The sequence below is a fragment of the Nelumbo nucifera genome, chromosome 1 (assembly GCF_055504915.1).
Source record: "Nelumbo nucifera cultivar China Antique chromosome 1, China Antique-T2T, whole genome shotgun sequence".
In the NCBI taxonomy this organism is placed as follows: Eukaryota; Viridiplantae; Streptophyta; class Magnoliopsida; order Proteales; family Nelumbonaceae; genus Nelumbo; species Nelumbo nucifera.
This window is the reverse complement of record NC_142649.1, coordinates 151,281,303-151,299,628: the sequence shown is the minus strand read 5'-3', so window position 1 is coordinate 151,299,628 and position 18,326 is coordinate 151,281,303. Positions and strand designations below refer to the sequence as shown.

General features: G+C 35.9%; 1 protein-coding gene across 1 annotated transcript; it reads right to left on the bottom strand.

Annotated features, from left to right (window-relative positions):
- Positions 1-1,158: 1,158 nt before the first annotated feature.
- On the bottom strand, positions 1,159-14,587 carry LOC104606629 (DEK domain-containing chromatin associated protein). Its single transcript, XM_010271932.3, has 13 exons — positions 14,438-14,587; positions 12,939-13,786; positions 12,798-12,831; positions 11,298-11,377; positions 7,204-7,263; positions 6,564-6,674; positions 5,779-5,859; positions 5,594-5,677; positions 3,627-4,077; positions 2,712-2,806; positions 2,332-2,362; positions 1,766-1,971; positions 1,159-1,689 (listed from the first exon to the last, which is right to left on the bottom strand). Exons 2-12 carry the CDS (start codon positions 13,710-13,712, stop codon positions 1,799-1,801), a joined length of 1,974 nt encoding a protein of 657 aa, XP_010270234.1. The 5' UTR covers positions 13,713-13,786; positions 14,438-14,587; the 3' UTR covers positions 1,159-1,689; positions 1,766-1,798.
- Between the last annotated feature and the right edge of the window lie 3,739 nt (positions 14,588-18,326).

Sequence of the window (18,326 nt, the reverse complement as noted above, 5' to 3'; positions counted from 1 at the left end):
TCTGACCATTGGCAAAAAAGTTGATTATAAATTCCAATGAGTTTTATCACACCAAAAAAAAAACTAGTTCGAAGAAGGGAGAATCCTCCAATTTCCTCAAGGGAAGAAAGTCATGTACAATTATAAAAATCGTCTCATTTGTTCTATGCTTTTTCTCTCGTGCATAAGGAATAGTTTTCTCTTGAAATTGATCAATACCGTATAGTTCATTTTATTCTGGAATGCATCTTTTTATTTTGGTTGCCATGTTTTATGCTGCAGGATATGATCTAAATAAATGGAAAGCCCTAATAGTTTTTCTTAGGAGGATGAAAGATGCAAACTAATTGAAGTGGTCATTTGCTAAATAGTCGAATTGGAACCATTGACCAGTGTTCAGAAACCTGGACCCGATTGACAATTCCAACAATTCGGGCCAAGCACTTGACCAGGTGAAAAATAAAATTGTGGAAGTTAAAAATTGGAAAAGCAAGGTAAAAGCTCATGATTCATAGTTAAAACCTATTTAATATCAATATAAAGCCAAAAAGAAACATTAGGTAATCATGCAACCCAAATTGCCAATCATTAATAATGATCAATTATTAAGGATTTGGCCCAAGTGAATATTTTGGAAATCTAGCTATTTCAAAATCCGGTTTTATTGTAAAAGCTAATTCGTTGCCTGGTCCGGTCTCGATCCTATAACAAAATTTGGAACTTGGAAGTTGGAACTACGAGCCTTGGAAACTATTAGGTGTTATTGTTATCTCAACCACACAAATTATTAGGTTTGGCAAACTTATCAAAAAATAATTTATTAATTAAAAATGAATAAATTAACAAAAAATAGTTTATTAAAATAAAGAACATTATTTATATTTACCTTAAAAAAAGAAATTCCCACTCCATAATCGCTTCTAGATTTTTTGTTCTTTTAATTTATTACACAATACGTAACACACAATGCTAAGATGGATAAGATTCCGCATTGTCCAACCTATGCATCGCTGCATTCAAGTGTAATAAATAAAACTAACAAAATGTAATAATAAAAATTAACACAAATTTATCTAATAACGTGTAACCCAAGATAATATGGGTTGAACTTGATAGTTGATACCACTCGGCCAAATTGACTATCAATAAAACACTTGCCACAATTCCTTTTAACAACCATGCATCAAAAGGGGCCTGACCAGTATATATAAATATAGATTTAGAGAACACTCTGTACTCACTACCGTTTGATTCATACGTAGTTCAAACTTCGAAGGCATAGATGCTCCTGGATGGTGTAGATATTGCACAGAAATCTGGACACCTGGACAATGGACTTTCAGCAATTCATTACACGTACAACAGAAAACCCGATGGCGTATCATAAACCAAAAAAGAGAACAAAAAATGAAGAACAAATCAGCATAGGGTTAGGGTTGAAAATCTCAGCCACTAGGCGTCGTACATTCTATGGATTTAAGTGACCAAGGCTCTTTTTAGGGATGACACCCAACGTTCCATTTTGTGGTTAATGCTACAGCCTACAAGACGCCATAATTTAGCTGATAAATGGTGTAAAAACAAACTAAAAAGAAAATGGCTACATATTTGTATTTGTGTATACAACACATTGTCACCGGCAGCCACGAACAAGTTACACGGAATTGTCTCGGGTTGTCAGCAGTAAACCACCCTTGCAATAAATTACATCTGGCCAGACCAAAACAATACTTACATCAGAGAATAACTAACCAAAGAAAGGAAAGGATAAAGCATCATATATTACCATTTCTTTCATTTCTGTATCCCATCGTAACAGTCAAGTCTCCACCACATGGCTTGTAGGTTTTGGGTCGTCTTTATCAGCATCGCCTTCACCATCTTCGTCATCCTCATTTTCTTCGGCCTCATCAGCTAGTTTGGTCAGTTCCTCCTGGATCATGACCTTTATAGCGGACTTTCTTGATGTGAGATCAGTATCAAATCTGCGAGCTGAAAGAAGGTTATTTATCAGCAGATTAGGTAATAGAAACTGGAGGAAAAAAAAAAACTTTTAGTTTTCTTAAGCATTCAAACAGATGCTATGAGGAATTTTTCTTAATTTGGAGAAATCCTCGCTTTAATACACAAGCAAATACAGAGACATGCACAGGAAGATCGTGGACCAGATCAATTGATCAAAGAAGAAAACAATGCAACTGATAGATGAATAAGATATGGGCATTAAACATTGAACAATTCAGAGAAGCCAGCAATAAGAATATGTCTAAGCAGCATCATGCAAATGAAGTTTCCTGCATCCTAAAGATACCAAATTTAGGATAATATTTATGGATAGATGAGAGTGCATACCAAGTTGCTTGAGGATGTCAGTAAATGTTGCCTGCAAAATAGAAAAAAAAAACAGCATAAATAAAAGAATGCCAGGATAATAATGAATAGCTGGAGGCACAAATAATACATGGAAAGATGAAATGAAAGACACTACAGAAAAAAGATTGAACTATAGAAATGATAGCATAAATGAAGATAACAAAATAATTCCTGGGGAAACTCATGAGAACACTAACAAATGGCTAAGAGAGCATACAGATCAAAAGACCATGCAAATCTAGGCCAGCCCGCCAGTGGCCAGAGCCCAAAGATCACAGAATGTCTGGATTAGCTAGATTGCATACTTATATTCTAAGTTTCTAACATCACACTATAAAGCAGAAAAATAAGCTGCATACCGTGTTAAAATCAACTTCCTTTAGAATTTCGCATATTGCATCCCTTAGCTCATCTTCACTCGGTTTCATTTCCTCCTCTTCAATTGCCTTTTTACCTTAAGAAACAAAGGCAATTTCTTGTCATGGTTAATCATAATAAATGAATTGTCAGAACCGTTCATCATCTTGATTTTCTTAAAATTTATGCAACAGAAACTACTAGATTTTAATTTCAATCAGAAAAATAATAGGGGGAAGAGTGAAATGCAGGATCTTTGTGATTCAGCACTTCTTTTGCAACTAAATTCAAGTGATGGTCACAAACAAAAATATCAAATAAGAATAAAGAACAAGAGAGGAATGTAAGAGACACAATCCTAGGCAACAACACCAAGGACGGACGATTACACCCTAAAATTGGCAATCACACCAAATTCTGTAGAGAAGCTTTCACTTGTTCTTTCTCCAAAAGAGCCTACAAGTTTAACAAAAAAGAAGCTTCCCAAGGTATAGAAACTGTCCTCACAACTTAACTTGCCCCACAAGCTAAACTTACAAAGGAAGTTAAATTAGATAGACTAAACCTGCCCCAAACAACTATAACCGAAAAAAAACAAAATGAGGAACAAAACTAAAATAAGACTTATTCCTAAAAATAACACTCAAACATGTAAAATCACAAAACTATCCCTGCTGTCTAGAAATGTAGTAGGCTGAACAAGCTCTGCCTTGCGGCAAATAAGCATAGGAATTTTTTTTTGGTATTTAAGCATAGGAACAGTTTGTTTCTTATCTGACATGCTTTAAGCTGATTCCCATCATGGGGGAAGCCTGGGGGCTTTTCTTTGATTTTCTTTCTTGATTTCAATAAAATTGCTTCCTCATCTGTTGTCAACAACCAAAGAAAAATACTAGAGAAAAAAAATTGAACATTACCACTTTTTTCACTGGTGCCCTTTTTCTTAGTAGCAGATTTCACAGGAGTTGATGATTTTTTCTTAGTGGTCTCTTCAATTTTCTTCTTTCTTGACACCTTTGGGTTTGTAATGCTTGTACTGTCAGCCTTGGAATGCCTGGATGAAGATTTGCTAGGAGTTCTTTTTGGTGATTGGATAGGACTAGCTTTTTTGGGGGTTGCTATTTTCTTGGTTTTAGTCTTCCCAGCAGATTCCTTTTTTGGTGTTGGCTTCTTTGAACCACGTCTGCGTTTCTTCGTCTCTTCTGCAGACTCATCTGCAGATTCATCTTCCCTTTCCTCTCTCTCAGAATGGTCAGATGCTTCATCCTCAGATCCACCAGGAACACCATTTTCTTCTTCTGATTCATCTTCTATTTCAGCTGCACTCTTCTTCCCCTTCTGTTTTTGAGTGTCTTCAGACCTTTGTTTCTGTTTAACACAGTAGTAAATCAAACATGTAATGAGCAGGGAAACTAAAGAAAACAGGCAATACTTGTGCTTTTTGGTTTGGCAAAGATAGGTGTTATGTAGGTGACTTTAAAAAATTAAACAATTTTTGTAATGCACATATATAACCATGCATACGTATAATATACTTAACGTCATATGTACACTAACCAAACTACAAACTTGATGTTTTTTGTTACATGACTACACCTGATTGTCATAAAACAGATCATTTCTTATAGCATCCCTCGTTCGAAGAAAGGTTTTAAAAACAAAAAAAAATGCAGTTATTTCAGTTCCTCGGTCCAAAACAAAATAAACAGAAACTTTGTTATCTCTGCCATAAAACACCAGTAAAATATATTATTGTCCAAAATAAGAAACTTCAAAAATTGTTAAAACATTTAAAAACCAAAAGGTGTTTGATTTTTTTTTTATCAATTCAAAAGGTGTTGATCGGAATGCTGGTTCTATATTTGCCCTTACTAAGATAATTACATTCATACTGCAGGGTCTACTCAATCACATGGGCAATGCCTTAATTATATTGTTTATAAGGATGAAGCAGAGGCACGGATACCATGAGAAACTTAATTTTCATGGTTGCAGTCTCAGCAACGCAGGTAATTCAGGTATTGGTTTTTCAATAACGAAAGCTTTGTCCTTGGGAAGGAATTTGAACTTCTTGTTCAAATGAATTCCAAGGTCTGCTAATGATCTTGCTGATACTCTAGCCAAATCAGGGGTGTCAAGAGACAGCTTAGTCTGGGCTTGTCCAGGTACTGAGCATGCAAAGTGCCAAAGTAGAAATTCATTTTAATAACTAAAGAGATGTGTGGTCATCTTTAAACTGTGCTGTACTGTCCCTGCTGACCCTTTCTTGCTCAAAAGTGCCTTTCTTGGTGTCATTTCCCTCACTTTTAATAAAATTATATTTTACAGTTGATCATCAAAAAAAGTAATAATAGCCGCTCAAAGTTTTAACCTAACCAATTCGACCTTGTAAGCTTTTGCAAATCAATTATTGCTGCTCAAAGTCTTATTTTTTAATAAATAGTTGCCAATAAAAGTGGCTTTATTTTGAAAATCGGTAATCAACTTTGGACCTAACTTTTTATCAATTGAACAAAAGCTGGGGAGAAGAGCATGGACTTCTTTTGAGTCCAAAATTAAGATGCCACTTGGAGAAGATTCATGGGTTGTTCAAGAAAGCTTATTAAAAGATCCATCTAGGAAACTAGTTGGGTCCTTATTGAGCCGGATAAGAGTAGACACACTAAGACGCATTTATTTCAGAACACAAATATTGGATCCAGAACTGACCCATCAGAACTGGTACCTTAAACAGACCAATGTAATAAATGGCTTTGGGTTTATTGTGTTTACCTGGCCCCTTGACAGCAACTACCTAGCAAAGCACAGAACAACAATATACATTTCCAATGACAAATACACTGCTCAACCATATACATTTTGCTGGTTCATCAAGAAAGAATACCTTTCGTGAGCTTCTTGTTGACGTGTCTCCAGACTTGGATGCACTTCTTTTCAGAACCCTCTTACGCTTTCTAGTCTTACCTGACTGATTCAACAAAAGACAAACAAACACAAACATCAGAATGAAAGCAATTCCCTCAAGACAAGCATCATTTCAGTAACAAGCTCCAGGCAAGGCAAACAAACCAACTCCTTTTCTGCAAGTAACACATCAGTAGTTGCCTGTGGAGCCGCCAAAAAGTCAATTAGCTTTGTCACAATATCTTCCTGCATGTATAAATCGAGGTTCCTTAGAGTGAAAACTTCTCTTGAATTGCCATGATGATTGTTTAGTTTATCCGTACAAATCATGTCATGAATCTAGATAATTTCGTGAAAAACAATATAGAATGGCGACACAAAGGTATCTGATGCTAACTATGATACCAGGATATGGGTGCATGCCTAGTGTAACAGTATCATCATACTTGCATTTTATTTAAATTTGGCAAGACATATGTAATGAGAAATGACATCTAAGTCCTGTTTGGTTCATGGGAATAGGGTCTGGAATCAGAACCAGAACGGGCATTCCCCCCTAGGTGTACGCCTCTGAAAAGGAATTGAGAATACATTGCAAGGTGGTATGTGCCTCAGGAGAATTCACCCCTAAAAGCTAGCTGTTAAAGGGAGGGAAGCCAAGCACATATATACCCCACAACAGCATCCCATACTATCGATATGGGATACCTCACATTAGCATCCCATACTACCAACGTGGGATACCTCACATTAGCATCCCATACTACCAACATGGGACAAATGGATCATAACACAATGCTAGGAATTTTATGTTTTTTATGCCTGTATCTTTGGCTAGTTGCAACAAAATTAAGTAAATAAATAATACTCCTGAAAGAAATAATTCTGCAGATAGAACGGTGGCAGATGATTTTCACAGACAAGATCTATATGTAGTTAAGAAAACAGACCTTCCTTGTTGTAGCCTTTGCAACATGTATGTCAAGGACATCACAGAATTCCAATAATTTTTCTTTCACACACTTGTCAAGTTTCTCTTTTATTTTCAGCTTTTGCTTTTCCTGCAATTACAACAGATTTTAAATTAAGGAAACAAAATAGATGCTTATATAATGCTACTAACCAAAGCCTTACAAATAAAATCAGCCATATATTTACACATATCACATGGACTCTCATAAATGGAAGAAGTATGATTCTGGATTCTGGCACCTGAGGGGAAACATCTTAATATGGTTTTCCTCCTCCCTGTGTATTTGACTGTGTATAGTGGATTCCAATTTTCCCATACAATGTTACTTGGTAACAAGAAAACATATTTAGATTTACTTACACAAAATCCTATTAGGTATATAATGATTGAATTTACAGGGTATGTCGCCATGAAAAGTTTTTTAATAGTAAACACTAATTTTGAACACATTCCAAAGTGTCATGTTTCATTCATATTGCAGAGTAAACCTCCATGACAATGGGTCAGAGTCCAATTACCATACCCATGTCCATGCAACAGTCTCTTTTGCCTTCTAATAAAATAAAAGTATCACACAAAGGGAAGTGAAAATCAATGGATCTCTTTGAATACATTACCTCATTTTCATGCCATATGAAACCAGAAAACTGGGATATATTACTCTTGACATGAGATGCCTGCAGCAGTAAAATGAACAGTCACAAAGAAACAGTTTTGATTACTAAAATGATGCCAACCATCGTTTCTGATCAGAAAAAAAGAAAAGGAAATTATAGTTTACACTTTACATATTTGTTGCATAATGAATTTCAACATATTTTCACTTTCCTGTTATTTTATATTGAGAAATAATAAAAGAATAGCCAATAATAATGAAAATCAACACAAAACGCATTATATCATCCATTTCATAAGGGAATGACATTTCTAGTGATAAATTGCAATAAACTCACTTCCATATGACAAAACAGCAAGGCACATGCAAGATGATGAATTTCCCTAAAAGCACGAATACAAGCAAACAAACAAGGCAGAAGGCCACCAGCAAATTGAATCAAAAACTCGTTAGTATTAATTTATTACATCAAGATATAAACAAAAAGCAAGATAACAAGTAAATGAATTCAAGAAGACAAGTGTTGGGCAGTCAAGAAACAATTTTGTCCAAGCTTCCAAAAATATGTTTTGGAAGAAATGAAAATATTGAGATGGATAGAAATGGGTGATAAAATGAGGGAATAGACTGAGATGGTTTGGTCATGTGCAGAGAAGAACATCTACAGCACCAGTAAGAAGTCAACTGTTGCAAGTTTAAGGGTCTAGAAGAGGAGTAAGCCAAATAGGACACGGGTTGTAGTTAGAAATGATCTGAGAATCCATGCTTTAAGAATTTACATGGCACTAAACAGAGTAGAATGGAAGAACAAAATTCAAGCCAACCCAATGTATTTGGGATAAAGCTTAGTTGAATTGATTATAAGGCAGCCACCTCCACCTTAACATTTTCCTTAAATAGGCAGGCACCTAATGTGTGCAAAAAAGGTAGAACTCAAGGCAACAAAAACATACAGCACCTCATTGCCTAGGTGCCCACATAAGCAATGCCTTGATAACTATGCTACAAATACTCCAACACAATAATAATATCATATTGTATATGGACAAGTTCTTCCTAAGGACTTTTTACCATGTCACAAAATACATTCCCAACAAAATGCTGGAGACATGTAGGTTCATCTTTATTTGCCTGAAGCTGTCAAGCATGCATTTAACGAGTGTTTCCCATACAGTATTACATTGTGAATTTTAAGTAGATAAAAAATATAATTGTTTATAACATGTAAGGATGTTCAAACACAAAAGAAAAATAAGAAAGGCACCGCCCCCCAAAAAACAAAACTCTAATTGCAGCTGTTGCTTTGCACTTGTGCATGCACACACAATGGTCACACGTTCACAAAATCTTTCTAAGCCAGCAGCAGATGAGTGTAACTCTGATGATCCATCAAATCTGAACAATGTAAAGAAGACAATTTCCTAATTAAGACACAGAAAAGCAACACATTTGCTTTCACCTGTCAGTGAGAGCAACCAGCTTACCTTTGCAGAAGCCACATCCAGATGGAAGAGCTAAAGGCACAAAGGCTGCTACATTCATGTAAAGAGAATTTTCGGGTTTCCACCAACTCCAGCCACCCCAGAATTGGTAAGGGAGCTTCCATCAAACCAGCAATATGAGATAGCAGTGGGGACCAAGGTGAAGAGTCAAGACAACAGCTTAACTATGATAATTTGCTGGTAGAAGGTGACTAAAAAGAACATATACACTGGTTTCAAAACAATAGCTTATGATTATGGCAAAACCATATTATAAGATAAGGCACCTAGCTGAGCAGCTAAAAATAATCTTCTCCTTGGTTCAACATTCAGTGAACAGGCTCTTTGACAAGTTAGCTAATCAAGGAGTACAATGGAACAGTATATTGGGGAAATGTCTCCAGAGTTTTTCCACAATTAATAAAAGTTTAAAAAGTTATCCATAAAAAAAAAATTAAAAAAAAAACTAAAAAAAAAAGTGATTGATCCTCACTCATCAACACAAAACAAACATGGGAAAAAAGACAGGGATCCTATAAGTGGGTATGATTATATTCATATGATAGACAATAGCCATGATGTAGGATGAAAAGGAGAAAAATCTAAATAAGGTGAATTTAGGGATCTGAATTATGAGAGAAAAATGTTCAGAATTGAAACAAGTAGAGAGATATGAAATATTTCACCTTAAGAGGGAGGAGGGAGAGAGAGAGAGGAAAACACTTTTACCCACAAATAACTTTAAAACAAACTACTTGTTCCATTAATTCAACTCTAAAATTTCAACTACAATAAGTCTATTCATAGACTGATCATAAGGGATCAGATCACCCCTTAAAGACTCCTACTTAGACTCAAAAACAACTTTTAAGTTTTAGCTGCTTCAAAATAAGAAAACCTTATACATAACCCAAGGGACAACCAAATACGGTTTCTAACTCATAAAATAACTCCAACAACATTTTGTTAATCCTTCCACAACTAAAAAAATAAAAAAAGCAACTCCAATATTGACCTAAATAATTAGAAAGATTCAAATCCCGTCAAAAACTGACATTTCAATAAAATGGCCACAACTTAACTGAAAAAAAAAGTCAAATTTACAAGATCTTGGTCTTATTGGATAGACAACTCAATCACCCATCTCATAAAATCAAAATCATGCAAAACACATGAAAAATAGGTTAAGAGAAAAATGTGGCACTATTCTTTTTAACCAACAGAACTTGGTTTTATTAACATGGCATATGCTTAAGGGAAAATTTGCACTCATAATTTAACAATGGATATGACATTAAACAGAACAGAATGGCAAAGCTGGATTCATGTAGTCTGTGATCAGACCAGGGAAAATAAGCAAAATAAATCTGAAAATAACCCAACTCTAATCCAGGTATCATTTGGATTAGTGTAGAAGAGGAGAAGAGAAGTTGGAAAACAGGGGCTGAAAGCTCATTGAGATCGAAGAGCACTATCAATCTCTAACTGCCGCCCCAATTTCTTTTATTATATTAATGTTGTAATTACATCATTACCCATGAGACAAAAGGCCCAATATCTAACACTAGAATTAACAGAGAAATAAAAGCAAAAAGACCAAACTAACCCTACAACCAGCTTTATCAGTTCTGAAAACTCTCTGATAAAACTGTGCAAATTAATTCCACTCTAAAATGATTAACCCCAGACATTAATAAACTAGAAAATAACTATTAAAACACTCAAATTTTACCAAAATCAGAAACAGCCAGGAATTCTGGAATTGTGAACTGGGAGAAAACTTATTTCTTTGTCCATGAACTCTTTCCCTGCTTACACGCCTGAATAAATCCATGTGAACAGATCATAGGCAACAATACAACTTAACCATCCCAAATCTCAAATAAGTTCATTGAAGGCAACATTTTCAAAGTACCTCCAATGTAAAAATGCAACATACATGAATTTGGCAGCCATTTGATTTATGACCACCTAATACACAGGTCAGAGAAGTCTTTATTTGTTCAAAATAAATTGGTAAAACCAACCAAATTCAATTTTCGGTCCTGCCAATTGTTAGGTCAGTGAGAATGCCATTGTTCCCCACATCATCTTTGCTTCTATTGCTGATCAAAAATATCTGCAGAAACCAACTACATGTGATTGGCTACACAGATCTTGATTCACTATTTCACTCTATTGAGGATAGAGGACCATATCCTCTCTCAAACTGTGAGTTGTCAGATCATTTATAAATAACTCAGACCAAGTCCTTTTCAGATTTACCAAAATCTTCCCCACACCATCAACTTCCCCTAGCTATGTTACACAAATAAGGAAAAGACATAGTCGGACAATGTTTCAGATGTAAAACTTACAGTACAAATTGAAGTATCCAACATGATATAAGCATCCTCGTACAGGTATCATAGACATCAGGTAAGTCATTCCTACTAGTTCACTAAGTGGCCTAGTTGGTAATATCTACAATTCTACATGGATGACCTAAAGAATCAAGTGAAGCAAATAACATACAAGATTCATAGGAGATGATAGAAAAGTTGCTAAGGTAGTAAATAAAAAAGATAATGATAATTACAGAAAAAGAGAAAATCTAGAATATAGATAAAATTACCTTTGCCCTCCTTCCAAAAAGAATCAAGTGAAGCAATTTGAAAGTTTCATCAGTTTTCCTTCTTGACAATTTGTATGCCACTGAAATGTGAATAAGAAGCATGTTAGAGAAAATCTTACATACATGAGTTTAAGTTTCCTCAGTTCCACACAGACCTCACAAGTACCCATGTCAACTGAGGTCAAAGGACTTATAGTTAAACATAAAGGGAAAAGAAAACCTGCTGCTAAGGAGTAAGTAAACAATAAAGAAACCATTAAACCTTGCATGGTAACAAAGATTAGCCAGCATACAAATATTACATTGATAAAAAAATTAAAATATAAAGTTGATAGAGAATACTGTATGTCATCTTGTTTACACTAGTCTTTCTTTCTATTGCAACCAAAAATAAGGACAGCAGAAATGTAAAAATCCCACAAATATATAAGGAAAAATATTCTAGATATAGGAATTCAGGCAAAATATTCCATAAGGGGTATCAGCATTACAATTGGGACTTCAATTCAGGAAGAAGAAGTTCTAGGTCCTAATGGAGATATACAACTGAACTTTTAACCTGCACACAGTTTGTAAGAAACATGTAATTTCATCAAGTGACCAGAACAGTAGGTACTACTAGATGACCTTTCACCCGAGTAATGATAATTTCAGAGTCACACCTCCAACAAAATCATCTCAAAGACCAATATATGCCTTCATATGAGACACTTGAACTAAAAGCAGCAACTTTGCCATAATGCAATCTCCTTTTTTTTTTTTTTGCTTCATGGGGCTACACAATGGGGAGTAGCCCATCCCCCTTCCCTTAACCCCCCCCCCCAACCCTGGATGAGCAATCTTGATCACTTCTCCAAAGTGCCCAAATTGCATCCTCACAATCCTGATCCACCTTTTTGTGTTAGGGGTGGAGGAATCTTGGAGCAATTCAGTCTGCAATAATCTTTGTAGGTGAAAGTAGATTGTTTTGTGAACCAAAAAGAGGTCATAAGTACATTGCTGGCCAATGCAAAGGGAAATTGAGACTATTCCTATTCCCTCCACATTGATAAGAGAAAAAGTGTAACTGAGCATCCAAAATCAAGACTAAGCTAATCACTTAACACAGCCATTTCCAAGGATTAAGAATAGAAATTTTTCAAAATAAGATTCAACATAGAGAACCAGTAGCCACAGTGCAGGAAGTACTCAAACTAGAAAATATAACAAGGACGAACAAATCTAACTGGGGCAGTCTCGGCACATCTAATCAGGAAACAAACACATAAAATTATCACCAGTCACTAGAAACTGAGTGCATTACCAAGGTATTTGGTGTATTAAATAGTCAGAAATCATAGGGAAAAAAAGACTTAGACAAATAAGTAGACATCTGTAGACTTGTTAATATATACCTGGAGAGTACGGAAATAAGATAAATCAACTAGAAGTTTAATACATGATGAGCTTTTAATAAAATATGCAATACTAAGACAAAGTAGTTGCAGTTTAGATGCATACCATTTGGAATATCCTTTAATGGAGTGCCACGGCCCTGCAATTTTAAAGGCCAAAGAAGAACTAAACAACAGTGACAAACGAATGCAGAAGCCAACAAGGAACAACAGGAATCAAAAGTAAAACAATGCCAAACAGAAACACCTTTTCAATGTGAAACTCCTTTGCTGCTTCTTTCTCAATAGATATCACCAACCTCTCAACAGATTTTCTCTCACGTACAGGTCGATCAAAAGAGGACAGCACAGGAGTGGTTGGATCCTTGGTATTTTCCTCAGTCACATCCTTTTTAGAAGCCTCCTGTTTCTCACCAATATTTCTCTCCCTCCCACGCTTCTTTGACCCATTGCCCTCCTTTTTCTCTTCTTCTTTTGTTTTCACTTCCTTGCTTTCTTTATCCTTCTCTTCAACCTTTTCTCCACTCTCCCCTTCCTTTGAATCATTTTCCTCTTCCACTTGCGGAGTTTCTGGTTCTTCTATTTCTCTCTCTTCTTTCAAGTCATTGTCTACATTCATTTTATCAGTCTCCTGTTTCTTGCCAACCTTCCATCCCCTCCCACGCCTCTTTGACCCTTTCCCCCACTTTGTCTCTTTAGATTTTGTTTTTTCCTCCCTACTCTCTTCAGATTTCTCTTCACCCTTTACTTCACTCTCCTCCTCTGTCCTTGAGCCAGTTTGTTCCTCCGTTTTCACAGTTTCTGATTCTTCCATTTTACCCTCCTCTTCTTTCAGTTTACAGTCTTCATCCATTTTCACAGCCTCTGTCTTCTCATCTTCTTTACTATGTCCTTCCATTTCTTTTACTCCATTATTGTCCTCTTCTTTCTTCAAGGTTGCATTTTCGCCTGTATCCTCAGGCGGACAAAATCCATTTGCTGGCGCATCCGCAACATCAGTCACCGTCTCTGCCTCCGCCATGGCTATCCTTAGCCTCCAAGAAATACTACGAGCAAAAAAGACGACGATACTAGAAGTCCTCTGTCCTCGCAAACCTTTAAAAGGAACTGTAAAATTTCAATTCCAAGTGTCTCCTAGAACCAACTATAAAAAGAGCATGTTTTTTAGCTAAACACCACAACGAGGGAGAGAGAGAGAGGGGGGGTGGAGAGGAAGAAGAAGAAACACTATAACTATGTAGAAACCAAGTAGGACCAGTAGCGAAAAAGTCGTAGGATACCAAAATGTCCTATAACGAATTTGTTGTCATAAAACTATGAAGCATCGGCGACTTTTCAGGCTGGAAGCCGAAATTTCGGATCAAAATTCTAAAATACCCTACCAAGTGCGTGAGAAACCTCACAGCACCAAAAGAAAGGAAAACAAACATCAAAGCATCCAGTAATGAGTTAGGATGAAAAATTAAGCAGAAAAGGATAAAAGAAATCTCGAAAAATTGGGCATGCCTACGCCTATGAAAGATCATACTGGCCCGAAGAGACCACTACATCAATAAAAAAGATTACTACGTAAACATAACAAAAAGGCAACAGAAAACAAGAAGTAAGTTCCATCAGGAATTTGTAACCCTAAGAAAATGAGAGAAATATTCGCCATTAAAGCACCCCCAAGACAACAACAGAAAGTATAATCTAGGGAAACAGAAACAGAAGCAATTCAACAGTGTAACTAAAAGCCTCACTTACAGAGTGATTGAAAGCTCCGAAACGATTGCAGTCGAGCGCGCTTCTGTGGAAAATCTTTGTTCTTCTTATTCTTCTTGATTGTTGTACTCTCGCTCTCTCCGGAGAAGAACCCAAAAAAAAAGAGGGCTTTTTTTCGTTTCCCTCCTCGATGATCAAAGGGGGGTTCTTCTCAGGCTCAGCTTTTGTAGTTCGGACTTCAAATCCGGATTTTAAAGGCAATTAAATGCCATGTCGGATCGGTCAGAAATGAGGAGGGAGCGTTCAGGACTGGAGGTAATGGGACCGGCTTGCGTGGCTCGATTCTTTATCGGACGGTTCGAGTATCTTTTTCTGTTGGCACCTGATTCCGCCAAGTGGGAGGGTTTAAATTTTTGATTTAGGAGGCAAATTGGACGGCTGAATTTTGATCTCTCTTCCAACCACGATTATCGCCACCGTTTAACTCCTCGGGGATTTAATCGGCAATTACCACCGCGGTCAACGTTCGAAGTTAGCACATCTCGAATCTCAGTCAGCAGCTAGTCTATAAAATAATTCGATGTTGCATTTCGGACCGAAAAGGAAAAAACTGGAACCGAAATACCCATGCTTCAGGTTTCGGATTTCGGGATTCCGATTGGAACAAATGAGCCGCAATGAATCTGGAAGCCTCGCGGAATTTGAAGCAAGTACATGCGTTTCCAAGATTCTACTGACTTTCGGAATCGGTAAAAGGAATTGTCTTCCTTTCCGTTGAGCTCGGAGGGAAAAAGGCAGCGTAACGCTGTGAATTGAGGTGGAAAATCGGAAACGAATGGAAAACTAAAAATAATGATTATTATTTATTGGTCAAAGTTCTTTCTGTATCATAGATGTTTCCCGTAAAAATTTGCATTAACGCTCGGTTTAAAAAGAACATAAATATAAAGATAAACAAAATAATAAAGAACACAAGGTTTTGCACTATAAAAATCTCCATCCAAACTGAACCCAATCAACAAATGACTGAAGAAAAAAAGAAACCTAAATTATATCAATTCTAGAGTGGGCTCAGATCTACTACTCAATAGCTATTCCCACAGTTCCACCCATAAGACATTACAGCTGCATTCATGGGAGATAGGGGTGAGCAAAAATACTGAAAAATCTAATCGATCAATGTTTAAAAAAAATGAAGATATCGGTTTAGTTTCGATTAGTCAACATAAAAAACCGCTAGTTAATCGAATCAACCGATATACATATATTTCTATATATTTATATTATATATATTTAATATTTTTATACATTATAAATTAATAAATATATATAATATTTATAATTTATTATTATATATTTTTATAATATATATTGTAAAAATAAAAAAAAACCAATTAGGTTTTAATTACTGATTTTCCAAACCCGGTAATACTGATTCAGTGCCTAAGATTCAGTAACCGAACTGTGAACACCCCCTAATGGGAGATGTTCTCAATAATGCTCTTTGAGTAGGGATGTGAGGATACCAAACAACTGGTCTTTTCCAACCTTTTTGGCATTGGGAAAAGAAGTATCGTTTTCATTTTATTTGGGCTATGTAATGCGAGGCGTGGCCCACAAAGGAGCGAGGAGCTTAGTGCTAGCCGGTCATCGGCAGATTAATTGAGTGATGCCGGTAACCATCTCAGCTACAAGTTTATCGCCAGCCTTTGTCATCCTTATGAATCATAAGATATAATGTCAACAATTGATCGAATTGGGCCCAGCAAAGCGTGGAATGAACAATAGATTGTTTCGGAACATTATGCCTTAATTGTAGACCGAACTAAGGTTCAAAGCATCGACTGACCAGACCAGACATTTAGGCATGGGGCCTTGTTGATATGAGATGCAAATACCTTATTGATATGTCTCATTGTTTGCAGTGTTTTGAATGCAAATTTTAATTTATTTTTATATTAAGGGTCTATTTGGTTCATAATCGAAATCTGAATGATCTATTTTCATAGTTTATTTGATTCAGACAGGAATAGGAATGGAAATTAGAAACAACAGGAATGAGATTTCATGTCATTCCAGCAGAAATAAGAATAGGATTCCAATTCTGCCTAACCAAACAATTAGAATTGAAATTATCCATACCGATCCCGATTCCAGATTCCTATCCCTGTAAACCAAACGTAGCCCAACTTACGATACATTTGAAAATTAAAATAAAACAATAGCCGAAGCAAATTAAAATGAAAAGACAAAACAAAGGTGGATTAAAATTTGCATTATCGTCATTTGCACTCTTATACATTTGTACTAGTGCAATTGAATACGCTGCAAGCAAATAGAACCGTAATACTTCTGTGCAGTTAGATATTCTTTGGGCTTATGTAGGGGTGCAACCTGCGAAGGCGGGTTAAACCTGTTATCAAAATTTGAATAGATATGGCACAATGGCCCGAGCCCAAATCAGTATAAAATGTTAATTGGGGGCAACCCAAATTGCATTCCCTAGACTTATTTTGGCAGTGCTTCACATCTATAGTAGTCACACGTGCCACCTAATAAAGCCAAGTTCATTGCCCATTACTTAGGTTGATCCCAACTATCCAGGGGTGGACTTGATATAATCTTAATCTCATAAATTATAAGACCAACTGATCAGGTTTATCAAGTTTATGGGTATTGGCCCTTGACGTTGGAAGCCTAAACCAGGTTTATCAGTATGTCATGTTTTACTCATTGTTGTTCTGATTTTCGTGTTTGAGCTAGGGGTGATCATGGGCTGGGCTGGGTCAGATTTTTCACTTATGATAAGGGTTATAGTTTAGGCCTGGGTCTGGCCTGGCTCGGGGTTCCGGGCCTGAAACATAAGTCTTAGCCCAGGTCTATACGGGCCCGGGCCGGGTCAGGCCTGATTATGGGCCAATGTCTTTCGTATATAAAAATTATATATCTATAATATTATATATTAAATGGCACAACATGCATATAAACTTATTTTATACATTATATAATATAAAATATTACATATAATATAAATTATGTCATGTTATAATATTTATATGTAAAATATATAACACAAAATGTGTAAGTTTAAATATATGCGGCCGGGCCGGGCTTGCGGGTCTGATGTGGGCTCGGGCCTGGACCGGGCCTGAACACAAAACCCAGGCCGGGCTTGTGCGGGCCAAGCAGGGCCAAGCTGAAATGATCACCCCTAGTTTGGGTTGCTTCTTTCATGGAGTCTTTTGTTGAGTGTTTTAAGAGATGGTATTCTTTTCGACTTATATTTATACTAGTGGGAACTCGTGTGATGTATGGGCTTTATTAAGCAAAAGCTAAACAATATAAACACATAAAAGTACATAATTGTTTTATATTTTAATTTTTTTAATGATCAATCTGATCGAACTTTGACCCGAGTTGCATGGTTTTCTAGTATTTCTGGTCAGATTTGGTTTGGCAATTTTCCAACCTGACCTAGTTAGGTCAGTTTCGGTTTGGCGATTTGTAAACCAACCAAAACTGAATCGACCCGACCATAGATATATATTAATGTTTTATATTTTAAATATAATTTTTTAATATGGGAAAGTGGGAAAATTCCTATGTTTCTTAGTCTAAAATATTTTATATCATAAATTTATTTTTTTAATTTATTTATTAATAATATCACTATAATTTATTAAATTTTAAATTTAATTTTTAAGTTAAAATCTTTTAAACAAACAAACCAAACCGAAAATAGACCCAAACTGATACAACCCGAGTTGGTGGATTTTCACTAATGGTTAGTTGGTTTCGAGAGACAAACTCCCGACTTGACCAAGTCAATTTTAAATTTATTAATGTTTTTGAAAGTTATTTCCTATAATTATTAATTGATATACCTAAAATTAGTTATTTACAATATTATTTAGTTATTTAAATTGTTAAA